General features: G+C 38.2%; 6 protein-coding genes and 1 long non-coding RNA gene across 23 annotated transcripts; 3 read left to right on the forward strand and 4 right to left on the reverse strand.

Annotated features, from left to right (window-relative positions):
- Positions 1–73: 73 nt before the first annotated feature.
- LOC138134180 (uncharacterized) lies at positions 74–7,307 on the reverse strand. Its single transcript, XR_011160664.1, has 2 exons — positions 7,189–7,307; positions 74–1,741 (listed from the first exon to the last, which is right to left on the reverse strand). It is a non-coding gene; the product is annotated as an uncharacterized lncRNA (long non-coding RNA).
- On the forward strand, positions 183–6,227 carry Bap111 (Brahma associated protein 111kD). Of its 8 annotated transcripts, none has more exons than XM_069052279.1 (12): positions 183–324; positions 717–761; positions 1,670–1,710; positions 1,838–1,927; positions 2,245–2,451; positions 2,622–2,706; positions 2,760–2,855; positions 3,435–3,709; positions 3,763–3,963; positions 5,203–5,226; positions 5,311–6,025; positions 6,081–6,227. In XM_069052279.1, exons 1-12 carry the CDS (start codon positions 264–266, stop codon positions 6,131–6,133), a joined length of 1,893 nt encoding a protein of 630 aa, XP_068908380.1. In that variant the 5' UTR covers positions 183–263; the 3' UTR covers positions 6,134–6,227. The 8 variants fall into 8 exon arrangements, with proteins under 8 accessions (XP_068908380.1, XP_068908382.1, XP_068908383.1 ...); XM_069052281.1 differs by having other exon boundaries at positions 3,441–3,709; XM_069052282.1 differs by having other exon boundaries at positions 1,850–1,927.
- A 197-nt stretch (positions 7,308–7,504) lies between the features above and the next one.
- Positions 7,505–10,004, reverse strand: LOC138134175 (RNA-binding protein 41-like). The gene is made up of 5 exons (XM_069052289.1): positions 9,703–10,004; positions 9,353–9,646; positions 8,632–9,302; positions 8,466–8,579; positions 7,505–7,576 (listed from the first exon to the last, which is right to left on the reverse strand). Exons 1-4 carry the CDS (start codon positions 9,846–9,848, stop codon positions 8,488–8,490), a joined length of 1,203 nt encoding a protein of 400 aa, XP_068908390.1. The 5' UTR covers positions 9,849–10,004; the 3' UTR covers positions 7,505–7,576; positions 8,466–8,487.
- A 126-nt stretch (positions 10,005–10,130) lies between these two features.
- On the reverse strand, positions 10,131–11,180 carry LOC138134176 (uncharacterized protein C7orf50-like). The gene has a single exon (XM_069052290.1). The coding sequence runs from the start codon at positions 11,075–11,077 to the stop codon at positions 10,178–10,180; it is 900 nt and encodes a 299-aa protein (XP_068908391.1). The 5' UTR covers positions 11,078–11,180; the 3' UTR covers positions 10,131–10,177.
- A 23-nt stretch (positions 11,181–11,203) lies between these two features.
- On the forward strand, positions 11,204–12,372 carry LOC138134178 (26S proteasome non-ATPase regulatory subunit 10-like). Of its 3 annotated transcripts, none has more exons than XM_069052291.1 (4): positions 11,204–11,345; positions 11,467–11,640; positions 11,701–11,946; positions 11,998–12,372. In XM_069052291.1, exons 2-4 carry the CDS (start codon positions 11,536–11,538, stop codon positions 12,328–12,330), a joined length of 684 nt encoding a protein of 227 aa, XP_068908392.1. In that variant the 5' UTR covers positions 11,204–11,345; positions 11,467–11,535; the 3' UTR covers positions 12,331–12,372. The 3 variants fall into 3 exon arrangements, with proteins under 3 accessions (XP_068908392.1, XP_068908394.1, XP_068908393.1); XM_069052293.1 differs by having other exon boundaries at positions 11,251–11,345; positions 11,452–11,640; XM_069052292.1 differs by having other exon boundaries at positions 11,262–11,401.
- Positions 12,373–13,903: 1,531 nt separating this feature from the next.
- LOC138133979 (uncharacterized) lies at positions 13,904–21,337 on the reverse strand. Of its 8 annotated transcripts, none has more exons than XM_069052025.1 (5): positions 21,273–21,337; positions 17,962–18,157; positions 14,657–17,838; positions 14,445–14,574; positions 13,904–13,991 (listed from the first exon to the last, which is right to left on the reverse strand). In XM_069052025.1, exons 2-5 carry the CDS (start codon positions 18,067–18,069, stop codon positions 13,926–13,928), a joined length of 3,486 nt encoding a protein of 1,161 aa, XP_068908126.1. In that variant the 5' UTR covers positions 18,070–18,157; positions 21,273–21,337; the 3' UTR covers positions 13,904–13,925. The 8 variants fall into 8 exon arrangements, with proteins under 8 accessions (XP_068908126.1, XP_068908124.1, XP_068908123.1 ...); XM_069052023.1 differs by lacking the exon at positions 21,273–21,337 and adding an exon at positions 18,405–18,549; XM_069052022.1 differs by lacking the exon at positions 21,273–21,337 and adding an exon at positions 18,336–18,406.
- LOC138133983 (uncharacterized) lies at positions 19,974–21,004 on the forward strand. The gene is made up of 3 exons (XM_069052033.1): positions 19,974–20,348; positions 20,395–20,538; positions 20,590–21,004. The coding sequence occupies exons 1-3, from the start codon at positions 20,186–20,188 to the stop codon at positions 20,979–20,981; spliced, it is 699 nt and encodes a 232-aa protein (XP_068908134.1). The 5' UTR covers positions 19,974–20,185; the 3' UTR covers positions 20,982–21,004.
- Positions 21,338–21,454: the final 117 nt, after the last annotated feature.

Genomic DNA, 21,454 nt, shown 5'->3' on the forward strand with positions numbered 1-21,454 from the left:
AAAGGTTCCCGCTCCCGCCTAGTGATTTTCGTTGCGTAAAGATTGCGCTTGCTTAACCTCAAACGCTGTGACATTTCTTTCGATGTTGTCGTCTAATGTCGAGTGACGGACGAGAAATGGAAGCGTCCAAACCGCAGTGATGTTTCTGTGAACGGTGGACTAGAATCTCAAAATATGAATCTTGTAGATCTGATTTGTCGATATTAAAGTAGTCGTGGTTTAGTTTTAAGTGTGTTTATCAGTTTTTCTGTTTATGTGACAAAATGGCTCTTCCAGCCAATTACAAACAAGTGGCGATGCAAATGCCTAGCCCACAAACAAATCGTAAGACCCCAAACTGAATTGTAACAATTTGCATTTTATAAATTAAATTATCTTACGCGAGGACCTGTAGATTTTCCAGTAATTACTAGTTTTTATAATGTGTCGAAGTAAAATCCAGTAAATACTTTTCAAGCTTGCCGTTCGCATGAGTATTTTTGTAAAATGCTGTTTTTTACTTAATTTATTATTTTAATTATTGTTGAAATGATCGATTTATTAGCATTTGAAGTTACAAGTTAATAGCATGTCCATTAGGTTTTAAGCCTAATAGTACCCTGGTTTACAACTTCCACTGCATTTCTAATTGAGAAATGTTCATTCAGTCCATAAACCACGGTACACTTTTTGTAGAATAGTGCTGATGATATGCTTTGTTTGTGTTTGTTGTTCAGATTTGCTGTCGGCAGGCGTGCCCATGACTTTCAACATATTGAAAGGTAACTGCAAACTTCGTTTTATTAACACTTTCTCAATAATTTGACAGTCTTTTAAGTCCTCTCAAACATTCGTTCAAAAGCGCTTCCGCTTCATTCCTCACAGTATCTCATCAATTCGAACCAAAAACTTTCACCAAATCATTGAACAATTGATTGGATGAAAAGGGGCAAGTATAAAATCTCCTGCAAAGTACTGCGACAGCTTAAGATAAATCAGATTTTTTTTTTATCAAGTTGCCGGCCTTATATCTGACCCACGGGGAAAACTGGAATTAATTGATATTTTTAAAAAGTCGTTTCACTTAGAATTGTTATCTGAATTGCGAAGTTGTCGTCTAAAACTCTCAAAAATGTAAAAATCAGTAATTTTACAAAAATCGTAATTTCCAAAATTTTAAAATTGTGCTGTTTAAATATTGCCACAATTTTTTCAGTGTTGCCACTACAGTTACTTTTATTTTTCTGAAAGTAAACATCCTGGAATTACAAAAGATAATTTTTTCTTTCGAAAGATTTCATTGTTGTCGCCATTATCAACAGTTTTTATGCTTCACTTTTCGTCGAATCGTCCTAAATCACTTTTATTTTCACTGGATCACATCCACCTACACCACATTCATTAGTATTAGATTCTAATTAGGTTCGGCTAATTTCATTTATCTGTGCTTATTGTTCTGTAGCATTGCACTCATTAACATGATAATTATCTCATCTAAATACCGAAGTGTGTATTTTCCTTTTAATTGTTTAACTCGTTTTAAAAGTTGTATATTTTTATTTTCTTTGTAATAATATGTAATAGTAAGGTAAGTAGAATTTCCCATTTTAACAATTTTTCGATAATTAATGCACGATGTTGAATTTTGAAATATTTCTATAAAATAACAGGGTTGTGTTTTTCCTTCTAGAACGTTTAAGAGCGTCGGGTGGATCAGGTTCCGCAGCCAATGTAAGTCTCCATGTGATAATTTTTTAAATATCTGAAACAATTTTATAAAAAAAAAGATAAAAACAATGAGCTTAATTGATAGATAAAACAGCGACGCGTGTGTGCTACAGCTCAATAAATCCTACAGTTATTTTTACAGAAGGAAACAAGCCCGTTCGTAACGACCCCGAACGGACATTCAGGATTTTTGCCGCAAAAAGTGGGAAAGAGCTCGGCCGTAAGTCAATATTTGTGTTTTCCTTTATAGGCACGATCGACTTATCTGTTGATAATTCTCTGTTTATCTAAAACAAATAACCACTTACGTATCTGGAAATTGTTCGCTTTTCGTAAAGATTCACGTTTCGTGATGCATCGCTACGGTAACAACTATTACAATTACGGTTACAATTACAATTATACTTATAATTACGATTACAATTACAATTATTACAATCAAGACAGATATTACCAGTATAATTATCGGCAGGTAAGGGTAGTGTTGTCCTGTTCAATACTGTGACTACAATTTCCATAGCTGATAATCAATTTTAGAATGACTCCCGCACGCCGAAACCTCCCAAACCACCCGAGAAACCTCTCATGCCCTACATGCGGTACAGCAGAAAAGTTTGGGATACGGTGAAGGCCCAAAATCCAGATTTGAAGTTATGGGAAATTGGAAAAATTATAGGACAGATGTGGAGGGATCTTCCAGAAGATGAGAAAACAGAATACGTCGAAGAATACGAAACCGAGAAGGTAAAATGAACGTTTCCATAACAATCTTCTTCGAGATTAAACATTAATCCTGTGGTCGTGAACTGGTACAACAATTGTCACTATCTGACAAAGTTCACTCCTCACGTTTGTTTTGAGTGTCGTAATCGTTAAAGATATCTGAGAATAACGTGTAACAAATCTTTTTGCAGTTGGAATACGAGAAGTCGTTGAAAACTTATCACAACTCGCCGGCGTATCTGGCTTTTATTGCTGCCAAGAATCGAGGCAAAACCGGTAAGTGTTGACCTTGAAGATACCAAAAGTTGTTACACTAACACAAATTGAAGGTAACGAGAGTGACTCTCACGAAAGGAGCAGCTCATCTGCCAAACAACAAGCAGCAGATCGACGCATCGAAATTCAGGCCGCGGAAGACGAAGACGGTAAAATAATAGTATATTACATATACGAAGGGATTAAAAGGCACTAATCCCGTGGTGTATACGCAATTTTTGCACTCCCGGATACTTTTAAATCAAAGTACCTAATTGAAAAGAAGTAAAGTTTTGTAGTTTTGACAGTGGAAAATAATTTGAACTATCAACGGCGAATGCTGTGGAAATTTACCATAGCAACGCTGTCAACAAGATCCATCGAAGGGTTCGCCATTTTGAATTGTAAATGTAAATAATAATAAGTGGAGGAAATGAGTGCATTTGAAAGGTGGTTTGATACAGATAGAGGTCACGAAGAGTTTTTACCCACAAAATCCGGAAAAAGAGCAATATGAAGTGTTTGTTTGGGGGGTGCAATTTGACGTTTTCTTTGATTGGACAGTTGCGTTGTCATGGCGACACATTGTTTATTTCTTTAGTCTCTTAGAAATTTCAATCATTTTTAATTCTTCGGGAGTATTAATGACGCTTTAGTCTTTGAAAAAAGTGATTGCTGCAGTTTTTTTACTCCGAGGAGTGCAAAAATAATTGTTCCTCGTCATCTCGCATTTACCATTACGCTTGCAGATCAAGACGAGGGTTATTCGGTGAAGCACGTGGCGTACGCTCGTTTCTTGCGAAACCACCGCCTAATCAACGAGATTTTTTCGGACACGGTGGTCCCCGACGTGCGATCCGTCGTGACAACGGGCCGGATGCAAGTCCTGAAGCGTCAGGTGCAGTCGCTGACGATGCACCAGAAAAAACTCGAAGCGGAACTGCAACAGATCGAGGAAAGATTCGAGGCGAAGAAGCGGAAGTTCATAGAGAGCAGCGAGCAGTTCCAAGAGGAACTGAAGAAGGTTTGTCGATTTTTTCCCAGTCGTGTTCAGAAGTGAGCGAATGTTGTGTGCAGCACTGCAAGCCTGCAGTCGACGAAGATGCCTTCCAGAAGATGGTGGAGCGACAGTACGACATGCTGAAGAAGGAGAGGATGAAGAATCTCGAAGAACAAAAACCGAAGCCGGAAGAGAACGGGACCGTGGGGGAAGGCGCGCCGAACGTGCAGCCGGAACAGTCGCCGACGCCGCAAGATGGCACCCAACCCCAATCAGAGGTACTATGAGTAAATGTTAACGTTACTGAATTTTTAACCTTGAACATAGTAATTAAATGTATCGATTTTGAGAGCGGTCTATGACGCAAGGTTGAAAATGTTTTCTGCAAATGGGATGGTCATCAGTCTTACTTTAGTCGTATGCGAACGGATTTGCGGTCAATGTAGACACAGTCGAGTCGATTTATGCACAAATCGTTAAATCTGTTCGTGCACGGATAAAGTTTATTTTGTAATTTTATTCCAGATAAGTTTTTAAGCTGAAAGGCACTTTTCGTAAAGACATCACACAACTAGACTGTTGATTTTTTTCTTCGAGTGCATGAACTTCAACTTAAAATCTGATTTGTACAGTGAACGTGAAAAATTTAAAAAGTCACTAACTAAAGTTTTGATGTTACATGATTTTTAGAAATGTTTTCCAAAATTTGGGGGATTTATGACGATGAATAAGTACTGTTTGTACTGGATATAGTGTGCTTGCATTGAACGGTTACCAATAAAGGTAACAAGGATTGTTACTCTACCATGAGTTGTAAATTTTGTGTTTCACCAGAGCCCCTTTCACACCATTATACTGTTTCAAGAGACGGAAGTCAACATGGGACATTCCGAACATTAGAGAAGTTTCTGTGTGTTGACTACCTGAAGGGTCCAATTGTTGAGAAAATGACAAATCTTAACGCTGTGCGTTTCAGCTTTAAAAACGACCTTGTTGCCTTGAACTTATTTTCCCTTTGAACTCACTACTTATAAATCTACATTTAAAAAGTGCTTAAGTATAAAATACACTTAATTACAAAATCATTATCATCAGTTGTTCTTCATTCGTTTTCCATCATCGTTCGAAATAATTTTTAATTTTAGTTTCTTCCATGTATTATTTACTTATTATTGACTTTACACAAAGTAGATCGTAAATAAAGTATGTTGTGGTTGATTCTATGCAATTTTTTTCTTTTTCTCGTGTTACTTAGCTTTTTTGTTGCATCTTGTTACTATTGTCAAAAACAAACACACACAGTAAGTATTGTTTTTCAGGTGTTACTACATTTTTAACTGATACACTTAATAATAAGAGTAACAGTGTTGGTCTTGTTTATTATTAGATACTAACTTGGTGTTGGTGAAGCCCTCTTTAATTTCTGTTAGCCTAAAATGTTGACCATCCTATTTTGACATGTTAGTTGTGACCATGTGTAACTCATGTAGCAAACCGCATTTTTCTTGCAATGTCAGCCGTTAGTACTCCACTACATACAGGTAAAAGGCTCCCTATACATAAAAATTAACGCAGCATTTGTAATCCTGTTTAATTTCATTCGGTGTGAAATCAATTTCGTGCAGCCCATGGAGCAAGACGAGAAGCCGCCGAGGCCCAACGACAATCCAAGCCCGGTCAGCCAACCACCGACGTCGAACGGCACTCCGGAAAACAAAATCCCAGAAACTCCCGAACAAAAACCGCCTCCTCCGGTCCCGGAGCAAACTCCCCAACCGCAAATGTCCGAACCGCAAGCCCCCCCTCAGTCGCACATGCCCCCGCCCCAGCACAACATCCCGCCGCCGACCAATCAGCCCCCGATGCATCACCATCCGGCACCGTCGCCGCATATGCCACAGTCGCACCCGGTCCCGCCGCACATGCCGCCAGGTCCCCACGCGATTCCGCCGGGGGCGTCCCAGCAGAACATGATGCCCCCGGGACAGGTGCCGCCGTACCAACAGTACCCCCAAAACAATCCTCAAACTGTTCCGTTGCCTCCGCGTCCTCCTCACCCGGCGTACGGATATCCGCAACAGCAAGGTTATCACCAACCGTACTCTCCGCAGTATCCTCCCCATACGTACTACCACCAGCCCTACCCGCAGTATCCGCACATGAACAGGCCCCATTTGTATCCGCCGCACGGACCTGTTCCGGATGGACAACCTCTACCGCCCAACCCGGATGGACACGGACCGCCCCCGATGTACGGAGGACCCGCCCCAGCTGAAGCGGAGCGCGTGCAGCCGAGTGCCGAGGATGCGGCCCATCAAAGGGCGGCTGAAGAAAAACAAGGTGATTTACTGGCTGACACGGACATGATGTTTATTACGTAATTGTGTGATTGCAGATTCTAATGCAGATACTCACAACAATGAAAAAGAGAAGAAGGAAAGTGAATAGGAATTTATTTTTTCGATTATTTTTTATTTCACATCTGAACACTTGGTTTTTTATTTTATAATTTTTGCAATAAAATATGAGATGATAGTAGAAAGGTTGTTTTGTTTCAATATCCCAAATCTGATAAACAAAATTATTATTATTTAACCAGCCTCTAATGCCACAATCGTCCGAGTGGGTAATAGGTAGAGTATAATTAGTTTGTATAACAAGGCCGCGAAATCATTCTTTAACGTATCGAGAGAAAATTTGTCGAGGCCGCTTGCGGCGAGACAGGACAATCTCGATGATGTTACAGAATGTCGCATGCAACATTGCAATAAATATCGAGCGATCAAATTAATTTGTAATCGAGTTATCCATGAAAGCGAAATCGTATGTCTTTACTTAAACTCCACGCTCCAATTAACACGGCACCAAAAGACATACGAATTCAAATCCATGGACAAATTAATTTGATCGCTTGATACATATAAATTCGGCTTTTTTGTCGCGATGGAAATGACATCAAGAAGGACTGTTTAAGTTGGTAACACTGAATTGTATTTTAAATCGTATAACAGGAGTAACTTTCGGTTGTTGATGGCTTGTCGTTGTTAATGCTATACCTACATCAGATAGTTGTCAAATAAACCAACAAAACATATCCGGTTGCAGTGTTATAAATAACCGAATTAAAAAATTTTCTTAATTGTACTGCCAACTTAAACTGTCCTTTTTGATCACCCGGTAGATAAAACAATTCATTCTGTCAACAATCGTAAAAATATCGGAAGAGAATTGTAGTGAAAGTGATGTTTCAGTTTCGTGTAGTTAATAGTTAATTAAAATGACGTTTACTTTTTTAACGGCCGTCGTTAGAAGCAACGGCCGCGAAATTGAATTTCGCGTACGGTTGCACAAAGTAAATATTTTTTCTACGCGCGATAAATATTCCGACTGCTTCGACTTGGACAAATATTTTCAAGTTTCTTGTAACTGAAGCTACTTTATTTTCTCCATGAGTTTGGTGTTCTTTCGTTTTTGTCTTCTTATAGAAATTAGAGTAACTTTACCTGGAGAAGATTTCACCGTTTGTCCACCTGAAGTGACCACTCGTAACGTGGTGTTGGGGCTTTGTTTACAACACACAGCACTTCAAACTTAAAATAAATTATTTAACGTCGATGATTTAAACAACTTTTCCCACTCCCTAATCAAAGAGGTTAGCTGATCATCAGCGACGGTCGCAGACTGGTTAATTGTGGACGGCAAACTGAAAGAATAAGTAAAAAGCAAGGGGCAATGATGACATAACTTACAATGTAAGGACGGAAATAATTTTTTGGAAGGAAATCACTGCCCTTGGCAAAAACAACAAGAAAAAACTAATTCATATGTACAATTTATTACTTATAATTTCAACGGCATAGATGAATGTAATGACTAATGATATATAAATATTTTTGTAATATCTAGTTGTTAAAGGTCGATATCCAGACTGTTTGTCACCATGTAAACAACCTCATAACGGCCGGAGTCCGTTAAGGGTGTCCGTTATGAGCGGCAGCGGCCGTTATGAATGACCAAATAACTATAGCAACGTAGATCTAAACTTTATTTTTCAACTTTTTTACAATTGGTACAATAATTAATGTTTAATGTTATGGGACACACCTTGAATTAATCGAAATCCGTAAGTCACTAGCAGCTGTAGACGAGATCGAAGATGATGCTTCAGAATTTTAACACCGACACAAGCGCGATTTTGCAGGGAATACGATGACCTCACTTGCTCTGCGGCCATCCGGACATCGGGAATATCTTGATCGCGATTTTTTATTGATTTCAGTAGTTTATTTTCAACGGAAAGTTAAGTGTTGAACAAATCTGGCAAACAGCAGCAAATGGGGCAAGATCGAAGATGATGCTTCACTAACACAAGCGCGATTTTGCAGGCAATAACGGTGACCTCACTTCAGGACATCGGGAATATCTTGATTGCGGTTTTTTATTGATTTCATTCACTTATTTTCAACGGAAAGTTAAGCGTTGAACAAATCTGACAAACAACATTGAAACAATTTTTTTTCACAAACAACGGTCGACATGACGACGTCGTCCGCACACTTATTAATCATTCGGTTTTTTCGACGGCGTTGAAAAAAATGTATTTCAAAAAGATAATTGTGAACGAATCGTAGAGATATTACAAAAACTATTGTACAATACACGTCCGTTAGGGCCTTTACAGCCTTGCCAGTATTATTCGACTCGCTCTGCGAGCTCGTCTCACAAAATTTCTGGCTCGGCAGTAAAGGCTATCCTAACGGACTTCTACTGTAAAATACTATTACGTCATGGTAACTTTTTGTTCATTTTGACTTCCCAAACTGAATTATTACAGGCTTGTTTTTCAAAATTATTCCACTACATTGGTTCAAGATATTTTCAGCTGACTCCTCATCTAGAGATTAAAAAATCATAATAATGCTTCCCACTTTTGTTTTTACACTTACCTACAACATCAACAAAAGCTTGACCTCTCATTTTACCCTTCATAATCCTTACAGACAAAATTTTGTCTAAGAATTCTCCAAAAACATTTCGAATGTCATCTTCTGTTACTCCACTTTTCAAATTTTTTAGGAATAGGATTTTTGAAGGTGTCCCTTTTACATAATTACTAAATTTTGGTATTAGTTTAATTTCTTCCACAGACAATTTATTTTTGGTAACTTCTTTATCCCTTTCTGTATGATTTATTTTAATAATTTTGCCATCTTTGATTGTGTAATAATTTTGTGGTTTGCATGTAAACGTTTTTTTCTCTGTGAGAATATAACTGTTATCTTCTGACTCTTTTTTATCCCATTTTGAGTTCCAATTAAAAATATCATTATTACTTGTTGACTTGTTCACAGCAGGTTCTTGCTTTGCACTGCTGCTAGCTGCTTCTATCTGTTTTGTTAAACATCTTGCTTTCCTTCTAATTTTTTTTATATTAACAGGGGACTGATCACTTGTGAACTGCTCTTCTAACAGTTTAATTTGGTCCATCGGATGTGGTAACTGTTCTTTACATGTCTGTTTATTCTGCAAGGCAAACTTTAATAATCTTGTCTCTACACTAGCTGGTTTTGCAGATAAAATCAATTCAGTTTTAAGTCGGTCATGTGGGACAACTTCCCTAAAAAAAACTCATTAATACATTCTAACAAATAAAACACATACACTTACTTCTTATCATCACCATCTGTCCTATTAATTTTTTCAAAAATTTCTCCAAGACGTTTTTTCAGTACATCAATGTTCATGTTTTTGTGCTTATTTCTTACATGTTCCATTCCATTTTTATAGTCAAAGATCAGTTCAATATCTTTGTCATGTAATCCATGAGACTTTAATTTTTCCACATCATTAGAATGTTTTATCACAAAACTAAACTCTTCCAGACTATTTGCCCCAGATGTGTAATTTGTTAAAGATATTAATTCTGTTGATTTATAAAAGCGATTTTTTGAAGACAACTGCCTAAAAATTCACAAAATCTGCACTAAATAATCATGACCTAGTTTTCAAACACTTACTCCTCCAAGTTAATATTCGTATTTCTTTGTTGTTCTGCTAACTGTTTAATAAAAATATCACCATCAGAAATCAATTTTTTTTCAGGAGGTTCATCCTCAAAACTGATATTCCTTTTTTTACTATTTGCACTTAACTTATTGTACATTTTTATTCCTTATGAAAAGCATACGTTTAGTAATGATTTATATATCCAAATGTATCACTAAATACACCAATCGTTTGTATTCTCTGGTTGTAGATAGTAAATACTTGAACTGTTTTATTATTGTGTACAAAATTAGGTTATGATCATGAAAAAGACGTCACAATCTCACAATGACGTCACCGGGACTTATTTTATTTACATTACTTTTTGAACTCATGCTGCATCATTTTTAAAGCTTAAGAATGTGATTTATTACGATATATTTAAGTAAATAGGAAAGCATTTCGGGAAAAGTGAAATCAATCTTTATTTAGAAATTATCAAATACATTACTCTTGTAAGTTCTGTATAATATCTCTAGCTCTCTCAACTTTACAACTATTTTCAGTATCTTCTGAATTTTCTTCCACAATCTTCACTGCTTCCTTTAACAAAGTGTCTCTGACTTTCCCTTGCGCGTTATTAAAGTACTCCAACAGCGTTTCCCAAAATTCTTGCGGAATTTTATCTGAATCATATAAATTGTGCAGCAACCAAATTTGGCGCAATTTTTCGAATTTCCACTCGTCCCGAGTGTGCTTCCATTTAGACAAATAATTCAAAGATTCCTGTTGTGAATGCAGCTCCTTCTTCACCTTTTTTTCTTCCAGGAGTTTGACATGTTTTTTCCGTTTTTGTGCTCTTATGGATTCTTCTTTTTTTTTCTCTGCAGTATTAGTTGGTGGCAAACCATTTTCGTCGCTTTCAGGTTGCTTATCATGGTTTTTCTTCTTCTTTTTCTTAGGTTTGTAATCTTGCCCATCACCTATTTCCACATTTTCAGATACAGACTCAGTCTCTTCATTTCTAGTTATTTGTGAGGCACTTCTTTTTTGTTTATGTTCTCTCTTGGATTCCTCACTTTTGGGCTCTATTGATTCCTCCATGCTACCTTCAGACTGCTCAATTTTCGTTTTCTTCTTCTTTTTCTTCTTAGACTTGGAATTTTCACAAACCTCATGCATATTTGCTACTTCATCAACAGTTTCTTCATGTGCGTCCACAGACGTATCTATCCCCTTCTTCTTTTTCTTCTTACTTTTATCATCCACATTTACTGGAGTTTCTTTGAGAAGAATTTGTTCTGCAGCATTCTTGGGAACAACTTCCTCTTCAAACGAAACTAGCCTTGATTGTTTATTATACCTATGCCTGTTTTTCTTATTTTTCTGGACGATTTCGTTTGTCATTTTTATTACAAACTCGAATACACGTTTTTTTCAAATTAGGTTATGTTCCTAAACACACATAACCTCACACAAATGGCAAGTTTCGTAGCGTTTTAGTTTTTATGTAGTTACCTACGCAAGCGCACAGTGCTATTAGGTACAACGACCCGTTATGTAGTTCTTTGTTTGTTATTCGTAGGTATAATGTCCCCTGTCAAGTCATTCGATCATCAGTCTCTTTCAGTTTCATTTGGTGTGAAGAAGTGAAATTGTTGTGATTTAAACACTTGTAAGGAACGATTTATAAGTTTTCTGTTTAAAAAATAGAGTGAAATATATTTCTAAATAAATAATTTGGTAGCAGCAGAGGTAGCAGTGTTGAAAATAATATTTAGGTTATTTCTCCCCAGTTGGTTAAATCGGCAACAGATTTGAAAATTCAGTTTTGCTCGTCTACGTCACAAATAATTAATGAAATAATGGCAAGACAAAATACAATTTTCGAGTCAGCACACAAAGGTGATTTTGACTTGATTAAAAACAGACTGGAAGAGGATCCATCGTTATTATCAAAAGTCGACGAAGTAAGTAAATTTTTATTTTTTATACCTCAATCAAGACCCATAATTTTATAAACTTTATAGAACGACAGAATTTTACTGCATTGGTGTTCTGTTGGTGGTAGTTTTAAATTAGCAACGTTGTTGGTCGAACTGGGTTCACCCATAGACCCCAGAGACGACACTGACACGACACCTTTAATCTTGGCAAGTTCTGCAGGTCACGCAGAAATTGTCAACCTTTTGCTAGAAAAGGGGGCGAACGTTAATCACCAATCGTGCGAGGGTCACTCAGCTTTACAGTATGCAGCTTCAAAAGGCTGGTTATCGGTATGCCAACCAACTTTTTGAAGATCAACCCTTTTCACATATTTTTCCCAGATTTGCCTAAAACTTCTCGAATATAAAGCCAACATTAACATATGCGACAAGCGGGGTGCTACTCCGTTACACCGCGCAGCTTCCAAAGGCAATTTGGAAATAGTCAGATTGTTGATTGAAAACGGGGGGCTTCTGAACGTGAACGCACGGGATGTTTACGGCTGCACCGCTCTCCATTTGGCGTGCGAAGAAGACCGACAAGACGTTGCAAAGTTGTTGGTACAAAATGGAGGGGACTTGGACTCAAAAAATAGAGATGGACTGACGCCGCTAGAGCTGTGCACGATGCACTTGAAAAAAGCCCTGGAAATTATAAAATCCAAAATCCATTGATGTATTTTTTAAGTTTTCAATAAAATCTGCAAAAACCGATAACGCGATTTTATTCTCGCCCTCGTGATTCAGCACTTTTCACCGTCAGTGATCAGCAAATATATTATTTATTTTTGCGCGTATACTGATAAAATATTTCCCCAATCATCCTTCCTACTAACGGACAAAAAAAGATAACAGTGAATAAGAAATGCGAATACAATCGCTGTTGACTTACAATTACAATTGTTTGATTATTTTCAAAGCTAGCAAATACATTTCTTTAATAACTATCTACAGGGTTATTCTAAATGATTGTAGTCGAAGTAGGCCATGCCCATGTTATTACGTTTTTGCCGCTTTCATGTGAACTGTCAGTTGTGTCCCTGTCACTGTCATTTTTTAGGTGAAAAGTGCGGAGATGAGGATTTTATTTATTTTTGTTAAATTAACGATTGAATCCAGAAATATTGAGTTGTTCTCCAATCACTTTTAAAAATATTGAGTTGTTTTGCACCCAATTTAACACATCATTTTGATGATTTTTTTATGTGGAGCGGCAACCATAAATTTTACATTCAGTTTTCACGCCTACTTCGACTACAATCATTTAGAATAACCCTGTACATCTAAGAACTGTCTTTCGCACGTTACATTCAACGCGATCAGTGAATCTTAGAGTTATGACAAAATTAAGTATTTAAAAAGCAGTTGGAACTTTTTATTGTTTTATAATGCTAAACCACTTTTATCACAAAATTGAATGTAATTGTTTTTTTTATAAGTCCTGCAAATTACCCATTTGGTTTTTCTAATGTGATATAATGTGTAATAATTACGTAGAATGACGCATAAAAGATTAAGATATTTCCAAATTGTGCAAAAATGACATTGCAAAGAACTGTTTATATGGTTCTCTGTAAGTATTTACACAAGTTTATTTTAAATAAAAATAGTGAGAGTTGTGGTGGTTGGTCAATTTTAATTCAAGGAAAGGAACGATAGCGTTAATAAGAATGTGCTTAAACACGGATATTTTATTACTGAACATTACTGTACAATAGTATTTCGTGACTTAATAATTATCAACATTATTTATAAACAAGCAAAATATTGTAGTATTGTATTCAACACGATTAATAATGTAACGAAAAAATATAACTAGTTATTACGTTTGATTCATCGATATCGGAATTGGTATAAAAAAATGTATTACTGTTGATTTCCGGTGTGATTGCATAGGTAAGTACATCGCTCGGTTATAAATATAGAAAAACCACGGTGATATTTGGAAACAAGATGATTGATAACAATAATATCGAAGCTATCCAAGAAGGTAACAAGAATTACAATAAATAACAGTTTGGTAACATTTGGACAAGAGATAGGCCTACGTACACACATACAAAGGCTTGTTATTGTTTACGGATTCGGGCGCCATGTTGAAATTCGTTATTAGGTATTTCTAATGGTAACATCAAAAATTTCAATAAAAGGTCACTATTTTTTTTCTTCTTTTTTCTCCTTATACTTCATATATAACATGAACTGCTTGCATCATCGGAAATGATTTTTTAAACAAAATACGAAAAACTATAACTAATCTCTTTATTATCCTAGTAAGGTTTAAAAGTTTTGGGAAAGGCATTTGGCGATCCGGAATCCGGTGATTCGGCTTCATCCTGCAACAATCCAAACAATCAAAGCGTTTGAAATAGTTTTATTTGAATATCACGGCCGCGAAATCATTCTTTAACGTACCGAGAGAAAAACTGTCGCCGAGGCCGCTCGCGGCCGAGACAGGACAATCTCGAGGACGCTAAAGGATTTCGCGGCCAAGGTGTACACAACACTTTTTGTGCAACCGAAAATTCGTAATTATGTTTTATAAAAATGTCGGAGGAGAATTGTAGTGAAAGTGATGTTTCAGTTTCGTGTAGAGTTAAAAAGTACGTATTATAAAATCTGCAGTTTCTTACATGGAAACTCTGATTTGTATCAAATATTAAAATGACGTTTACTTTAACGGCCGTCGCTAAAAGCAACGGCCGGGAAATTGAATTTCGCGGCCTGTTTTAGGTACGCGAAGTGCTCGTTTCGCGTACGGTTGCACAAAAAAAATATTTTTCACTTACCTGGGATACGATGCTTGATCTGTTGCTTGACATTCCTAGATCACTGGTAAATGGAGTTCGGAGTTTTAAATCCACACCACCGTTGGCTTCCGGAGGTTCAACAGTTGTACTTAAATCTATTGAAGAATCGCTGAAAAGGGAAATACGAATAAAAACACAACAACAAAAACATCCTGAAAACCTACTAAAAAACAAAACAAAACGCGACTCACCTCACTACGCTTCTACGATCGGCGATAGCTACGTCTAATTTGAGTCGATCAGTGGTAGAGTCTGTTGCAACTTTGTCGTCGTCGTCCTCGAGCAAGGGCAGTTCGTCTTCCTGCACTCCCCCGTTACTCTTCTCCCTCTTCTCTCGTTCTCTGGCGGTGATCTCGTGGCACTCGCATTTGCACTCTTCCGGATTCACGTAATTGTACACGACATTATCCTGCAAGACGGAGTCGGCAACGTCGATATGTCCTCTAGACGGCAACGTCTGTATCCTCTTGGGCGGTTTCCGCCGTTCGGGTATCTCCTCGAAATTGATCCACTCCTTTTGGATACCTTTGGGCGGCAGCGGCGGCGGCGTGTCGCTCTCTTGCGTCAACGACGAGCGCCGCCCGGACGTGCTGATCCCCTTTTCGGCGAACTCGAACCAATTCGTGTTGCCGGGTTTGCGCGGCGACTTCACCGTCTTGTCGATGGAGTCGTGGCGCGGCAGCGAGATCTTCAGCTTTTCTATCGTTTTGGTTACGGTTTCCGTGTTGAAGGTCCCCATCACCTCTTCGCAGTACTCCTCGAGGCAGCTCGGGTTGATCGGAGTCGTCGAGCGCGGTCTTTCGATCGGGTAAGTTTTCATCTCGAAGGTGGATCGTTGTTTTATCGGGACTATCGGAACGGCGGCGGAGCGCTCTTGAGGGAGCGTCGTCGGTATGTAGGGCAGTTCGTCTTCGTAAGAGTCCTGCTGCAACACGAGACCCTTCCGCTCGGGTTCCACGCACTCCAGATCCAACTTCAAGTCGAGGTCAGATCTCTTGTTTTTCGGAAAGTCCACGTCCAGATCCCGCTCCGACTCCGACGAGTAGCGATCATCCTCGAGCGTGGAACTGACAGTCGAAGTTCTGTTGCTCGCTTCCGCCTTAGCCTTGCTTTCGTGATTCACCTCTGCCGGCGCTTTCTTTTCACTCGTCTTGTCGTTTATTTCGTTCTGGCAAACAACAATTCTTTCACGATTCATTGTTGTTTCAACAGGTTTCACCACTTCATTGCTTTTCGTCTGTTTGTCTTTAGGTAACTTTGTGGAAAATATTTCATTATTACTTCCTAGTTTCGTTGAGAACACTACGTTGTCACTACTTGTACTACTTTGTCTTTTGGTTAATTCAGGTTTGGAACTGTGCACCTTATTTGTATTGCTTTCTACGTCTTTTGGTACCGATTCTACGACAGCTTCGACGTTCCTACAAACCTCTATGACGGTTTCTTGCGAATCTTGACTGGAAGTCTTTAAATCTTGTAAAATACTGTGATCTTCGTAATGCGTAGGTGAGTGCAAGGGTATACGAATACTGTCGCCCTCCAATGGAGTCTCGTAATATTTCTTCTTCACAGAACTATCGTTAAATTTAAATTCTACTTTGGCAATACCCTCGATACTTGGCAGAACTTCACTGGAGCTTGTACTTTCGTGTTCTACTTTTGTCTTGTTCTCGCCTTTCTTTGATTTGAATCTGGAAAATACTGATTTCTGTTTATTTTTGCTATCTATACTTTCTGTTGAAGACGGTGCCGCCGACAAAGTTGCCGATTTGTCTCTGTCGCGACTCTTAGAACGACTTCTGCTACGCTCCCTCAGACTATCACTAGCTTCTCTCAAGATACCCGTGATGGTGTTTTTCCTTCTGCACCCCGGTACGGTCGGAGATTCCGGGCTGATTATCGTCTCTTTACTTCGAAAGAGGGAAGCAAATGAACTCTTGCGGGATAACGACGGTGATGGTGTTTTACTACCGATACTATCCTTTAAAAAAGTTTGTCTCGGTAACTTTGGGCTCGCACTAGGCGTGCTTGAAAGACTTATACCTTGTTCTATCTTGGGAGGTTCTTCTTTTTGTACAGCGACTACTTCGGAAACCTTCTGTGATGTCTGTCGACCTAAATCTAAAGTGTCGGGTTTTTGCATGTTATCAGGAGGAGCTGCATCTTCTTGGCTGTACATGTAGTCAGGTTTCAATTTGATTCTTATATACTTAGGCTGTTCCTCTTTTTTGACAGTGACGGGCGAGGGAGTTGCTGATTTGGATTTGGGTTTCGTGGAGACTTGGTTAGTTTTGGATTGTATTGTTGCCGATTTGACTTCACGAACTTTCGGCTTACCGGTACTTTGTTCGGCTTCGGTATCTACAGGCAGGGGACCTTTTAGAGGTATGTATATGTATTCTACACCGCTTTTCGCCAAGATTTTTCTAGGTATATTGGGTGTATTATTGCTAACGCATGTTTGCGGTTCATCTACTTTAATGGTAATATCACTTTTAACACTTTGTACACGTTTTTCTAATCTCCTAGCAGGTTTTTCCGGTGGTAATTTCTCACCGACGGATATGCCTTCAGCTAAAACTGCTTGCGTTGGGTCCTGCTTTCTCGCAAGTAATACTTTCTCAAGTACTTCAGACTCTATTTTGGTCCCTGTTTGTTCAGCGTTTGCCGAGGGCGCGTTCCCGGGCGGTTTCGTCCCGCAAAAAGACGTTTCTAATAACATTTTATGTGGTGACGGTGATCTCGACAGCCCAGATTGGCCTGATATAACAGAAAGATGACTAGCGTTAGACAAACGGCTGTGTCCTGAGCCTTGACTTCCGATACTGGACAAACGTGAGGTTCTACCGGATATACAGAGTAAACCGATTTCGGAACTTTGTGAATCTTTTCTTTGATGGTGTGATTCATCGTGCAAGCATGATGGTGATTGTGGACGTGTTTTACCTTTTCTCTTCGCTTCTTGCGGATCTTGAAAGTCTAATTCTTCGGTGGACGACCGTAGGTCTAGCGCACCTTCTTCGCGAAAACCTAAACCTAATTTGGCCGTCGAGGGATCGTGGCTCTCGAACAGTTCGCGTTCGGGCGTGCTGTCTCTGCTGTCGTGGTGAGAGGAGCTGCTGGCTCTCGAAATGTCAATCCTTGGAGTGTTTGGTGTTTGCAGAGTCAACCTGGTCGCAGTTTGGGGACTCGGTAGCGACGACATCACAGCGTTCGACGCTGTCGCTGCGCCCACTAAACTTATCCCGGTGTAGATGAATTCGGGATGATCGATTGGTGCCGGAGTATTACTGGGTGTAGGAGTGGCGTCTTCGCGGATACCTGGAAGCCGTACTACTGAACCGGCTGGATTCTTGTCCTCGGGACTCTCTAGCTGCAAAACGTTCGAATTAATAGTGAACGGTGGGGCGAGACGGTGGAGAAATTTGCGAAAAGCGGGGGTCGCATGCTTCGGGGGTGTGAGGGGCCGAGGGCTAAGCTACTTGGTGATACGTACACGGGATCTCACCTCGTCAGAGAGGTCCTCAAAAGAGGCGAAGGGTGCAGGTCCCATGCGCTTCTGACGTCGATTAGTTACACCAGAGGTACTTCCAGGTACCGACATGTTGAATACTACTGGGTTTTACTGGCAAGCAACAAATGGATTGAGTACAAGGTAGCGTCGTGTCTTCAGGATTAACGCCGAAACATGACTAAAATTTACATTCATTACCAACACATAATCATTTCGGAGATATAAAGCTACACGTCGTGACGGACTACACCAGTAGATATAATAACTAGGTAAGTAGGTGGTAGTTTTTGAATGAAACTATTAATAAAATCAATAATCGATTTGTTCTGATTGAAAACTAGGTAAATCTACCTCACCATCTTGTTAATCGGAAAAAAAAACAGCAGCCCTAAGTGACATTTGCAGTTACAATTTAAACAGTTTACCTGATTGTTTAATGACAAGAGCCACCTTGTTATTTTACATTTTTATCATTAATAACACTTTCGCATCGCATCACTTTAGTTTTTCTATGTCGTCCACTAGGTAGCGTGCATAATAAACATTTCGATAAAAAAATACATAATTTCTATAAACAGACAAATAAAAATTTTATATTTAACATGATAGCGAATACTACATGTAGGGTAGTACTACAACGTCGATTTTCAGGCGCCGCGACGGACTTTTTGGTGGGGGAATCGAGTTCCGTACGTCACCGATAGGGTGCGCCTAATTGTATAATACAGGGTAGATCAATATTTTCAATTGGTCAATGACTTTACAAAGTAGGGTGTAGGGTTGACATGTTTTTTTAAGAACACCACAAACACGTCGATTTTTTTAGGTCATACCTGGCAATCAATAAATCTGCATTTGTCCGAATCTCGTACCAGGTATTTTTGCAGAATAAATTTTCTTCTTGGGCTTTGGTTTGTCAATCTTTTATCTCAAATCTTCGAATTTTTATTGCATCAAATGTAAATTTTTTATAATAAGTGAATAAAATAATTGTCATAAATTTGTATTTTTGATTAATTTCAACGATATCCCTTCAAGACGTTAATTGGGAGCGGAATTTTTATTTATATACTAAATTTATAATGTTTCTTAAAACATTTTGTCAAGGCACTGAAGGCATAATATGAAAACTTCTAAAATGGTGATTTATTGCTTAAATAAAAATGAAACACAATGTGGGATCAACTGATTTACTTTTCTTACAAATATTTGCTACAAAAATATTCTACGAGCTAAAAATGAGTGGTGACCCAATCCCTCAAACGTTACGATACATTTTGTTACAAATTGTTGCACTAAAAATATCGACGGCATTTTATAGAATTTATGAGATATATAAAGATTAAAAGATCGCCAGAAATAAAAACCAAATATCAATTATTAGGATTATCACAAAAGTCCACTACTCTTCTTCTTTCAACAAAAGCAAATACATTTTTTTCTTGGGGTCTTGTTGTCAATATCTTATTTCAAATCTTCAAATTTTTATTGCATCAAATGTGATTTTTTTATACATAATAAATAAACAAAATAATAATTGTCGACACCTGGTGACATTTAAAATTAAAAATTTGTATTTTTGGTTAATTTCAACAAAAGGTCCTAAAGACCTTCTACTGGGGGGAATTTTTATTAACTGAAAACTTTAATGTTTCTTAAAATATTGTATCAAAGCACTGGCGGCATAATAAACTTTTAAAATGGTGATTTATTACTCAAATGAAAATGACACCTAACGTGGAATCAACTCAAACATTACGAATTACGATACATTTTGTCGCAAATTGTTACCCTAAACATTAACAGCAGTTTATGGATTTAATGAAATTTATAAACATTAAAATATCGCCAGAAATGAGAAACCAATTATCAACTCTCCAGGAATCATTAAAAAGTGCAAATAAATTTGTACCAAGTAACGTATTAATCGTATACTGGAAAGATGGCCTAGAAATGGAAATTTTCTGATCACAAATTCAAGTTTGAAGACTACTGCATTGCTGCTGCGGACATTGTTCCTAGTCGTCGACCAATCGGTTGCTAGAGCGACATGTCGTCGACCTCACAAACGACACGCACTCATTTTGTCGTTCGATACTTTAGAGAAAAAGTGTTTTGATTTCGTGTCCGCAGTTTGTGAGCCAGCTTCGACAACAAAAACTCGCTCCGAAATCGAGTCTCGGATCTAAAAAAATTGTTGCGAAATATGCAAGCTAGGATGTTCGACGGTGGAAATAATTTCAACGAAAAACTTGTAGAATTAGTCGGGAAGCACAGATTCCTCTACGATAACACCTCAGAAGGATACACAAATTTTCAAGTGCAGGACGAGATCTGGCGAAAAATCGCGACCGAACTGCGTGAAGACGGTAAAAATAAAAGTTGTTTGGACGATTTATTTACGATGTGTTTTAGTTGCTGCGTGTAAACTGAAATGGAAAAACATTAGGTCGTGCTACACACGGTACTTGAGACAAGTGTCCTCGCAAAACTGTAGAATTACCAGGACCTACTACCTCGCAAAACATTTAAAATTTCTTTTGCCATTTTGTAGACCTAGTGGGTAATCATGTCTTTCAACAATTTCATACCTAACGGAACGGCTTTCAGATACGCGACAGGTATTAAGTGACTCTTGTTCTGACGAAAACACGATTTTGCACTATGAAGATCAAGATTTGGAACCTGTCGGTAAGACTGAACCGATTGACGAGGACGAATCAAATTCAAAACTAGAACCGAGTGTTAACTTAAATGAAGATAACGACGAGACGCAAATTAGTGAAGAAAATACTAGTTGCAAACGTCAGTGGGAAACGAATGGTGAATACGAATGCTGCAAAAGAAAAAGGGTTGACGATAATATTGATGAATCAGAGTTGAATTTTTTTAAAAGTTTGTTGCCCGATATTCGCAAAATGAACGGGAAGCAGAAAAATGGGCTCAAAATTGCGATTCTGAACGCTATTGACAGCATCTTGTACAACGACGACAAAGTATAAACAATAAATATTATCTACAATTTTGAGAATACATTTATTTGTACTCGCCATTTTGAAAATTGAATTTAATCGACAAAACGTTTCTAACACAACGGAATATTAATTTGTTGGCACTGAATATTTCGGCTTTGATGGTCCGTTATTTTAACGAGACTGTTTTGATAAGGTCAGGTGATGAAAGTATCACCAAAACAAAATAGTTTTGCGGCAAAAAATTAGGACACCTCTATCAAATAACTGATGACAAAAATGCAAAATTACGTGTTGAGAATTAAAAATTACAACACTTACCAATTAGATACTAAAAATAAACACAACAGTCGCTGCGATTAATTTGGCTGACCTTTTGTTTTGCAGCTGAATTCGAGTATACAAAGTGACGACGCTCCTTGATGTGTTTAAATAACCAGGCCGAGTGTCAAATTCAAAAATGTTTTGCAAAAGTTAATGCCAGAATTGTATTTGATGGTTTT

This window comes from Tenebrio molitor, chromosome 6 (assembly GCF_963966145.1).
Source record: "Tenebrio molitor chromosome 6, icTenMoli1.1, whole genome shotgun sequence".
Taxonomy (NCBI): Eukaryota; Metazoa; Arthropoda; class Insecta; order Coleoptera; family Tenebrionidae; genus Tenebrio; species Tenebrio molitor.

Coding starts and splice junctions, on each gene's coding strand:
- Bap111 (XM_069052279.1), top strand. CDS start 264: ATGGCTCTTCCAGCCAATTACAAACAAGTGGCGATGCAAATGCCTAGC. Junction 1,928..2,244: donor AAGTGGGAAAGAGCTCGGCC/GTAAGTCAATAT, acceptor AATCAATTTTAG/AATGACTCCCGCACGCCGAA. Junction 5,227..5,310: donor TAGTACTCCACTACATACAG/GTAAAAGGCTCC, acceptor AATTTCGTGCAG/CCCATGGAGCAAGACGAGAA.
- LOC138134175 (XM_069052289.1), bottom strand. CDS start 9,848: ATGTACAATAAGTTAAGTGCAAATAGTAAAAAAAGGAATATCAGTTTT. Junction 9,647..9,702: donor ACGAATATTAACTTGGAGGA/GTAAGTGTTTGA, acceptor GTGAATTTTTAG/GCAGTTGTCTTCAAAAAATC. Junction 9,303..9,352: donor ACAGATGGTGATGATAAGAA/GTAAGTGTATGT, acceptor AGTTTTTTTTAG/GGAAGTTGTCCCACATGACC.
- LOC138134176 (XM_069052290.1), bottom strand. CDS start 11,077: ATGACAAACGAAATCGTCCAGAAAAATAAGAAAAACAGGCATAGGTAT.
- LOC138134178 (XM_069052291.1), top strand. CDS start 11,536: ATGGCAAGACAAAATACAATTTTCGAGTCAGCACACAAAGGTGATTTT. Junction 11,641..11,700: donor TATTATCAAAAGTCGACGAA/GTAAGTAAATTT, acceptor TAAACTTTATAG/AACGACAGAATTTTACTGCA. Junction 11,947..11,997: donor CTTCAAAAGGCTGGTTATCG/GTATGCCAACCA, acceptor TATTTTTCCCAG/ATTTGCCTAAAACTTCTCGA.
- LOC138133979 (XM_069052025.1), bottom strand. CDS start 18,069: ATGTCGGTACCTGGAAGTACCTCTGGTGTAACTAATCGACGTCAGAAG. Junction 17,839..17,961: donor CTGACGAGGTGAGATCCCGT/GTACGTATCACC, acceptor AACGTTTTGCAG/CTAGAGAGTCCCGAGGACAA. Junction 14,575..14,656: donor GATCGTAGAAGCGTAGTGAG/GTGAGTCGCGTT, acceptor TTCCCTTTTCAG/CGATTCTTCAATAGATTTAA.
- LOC138133983 (XM_069052033.1), top strand. CDS start 20,186: ATGCAAGCTAGGATGTTCGACGGTGGAAATAATTTCAACGAAAAACTT. Junction 20,349..20,394: donor GACCGAACTGCGTGAAGACG/GTAAAAATAAAA, acceptor GATGTGTTTTAG/TTGCTGCGTGTAAACTGAAA. Junction 20,539..20,589: donor TTTGCCATTTTGTAGACCTA/GTGGGTAATCAT, acceptor AACGGCTTTCAG/ATACGCGACAGGTATTAAGT.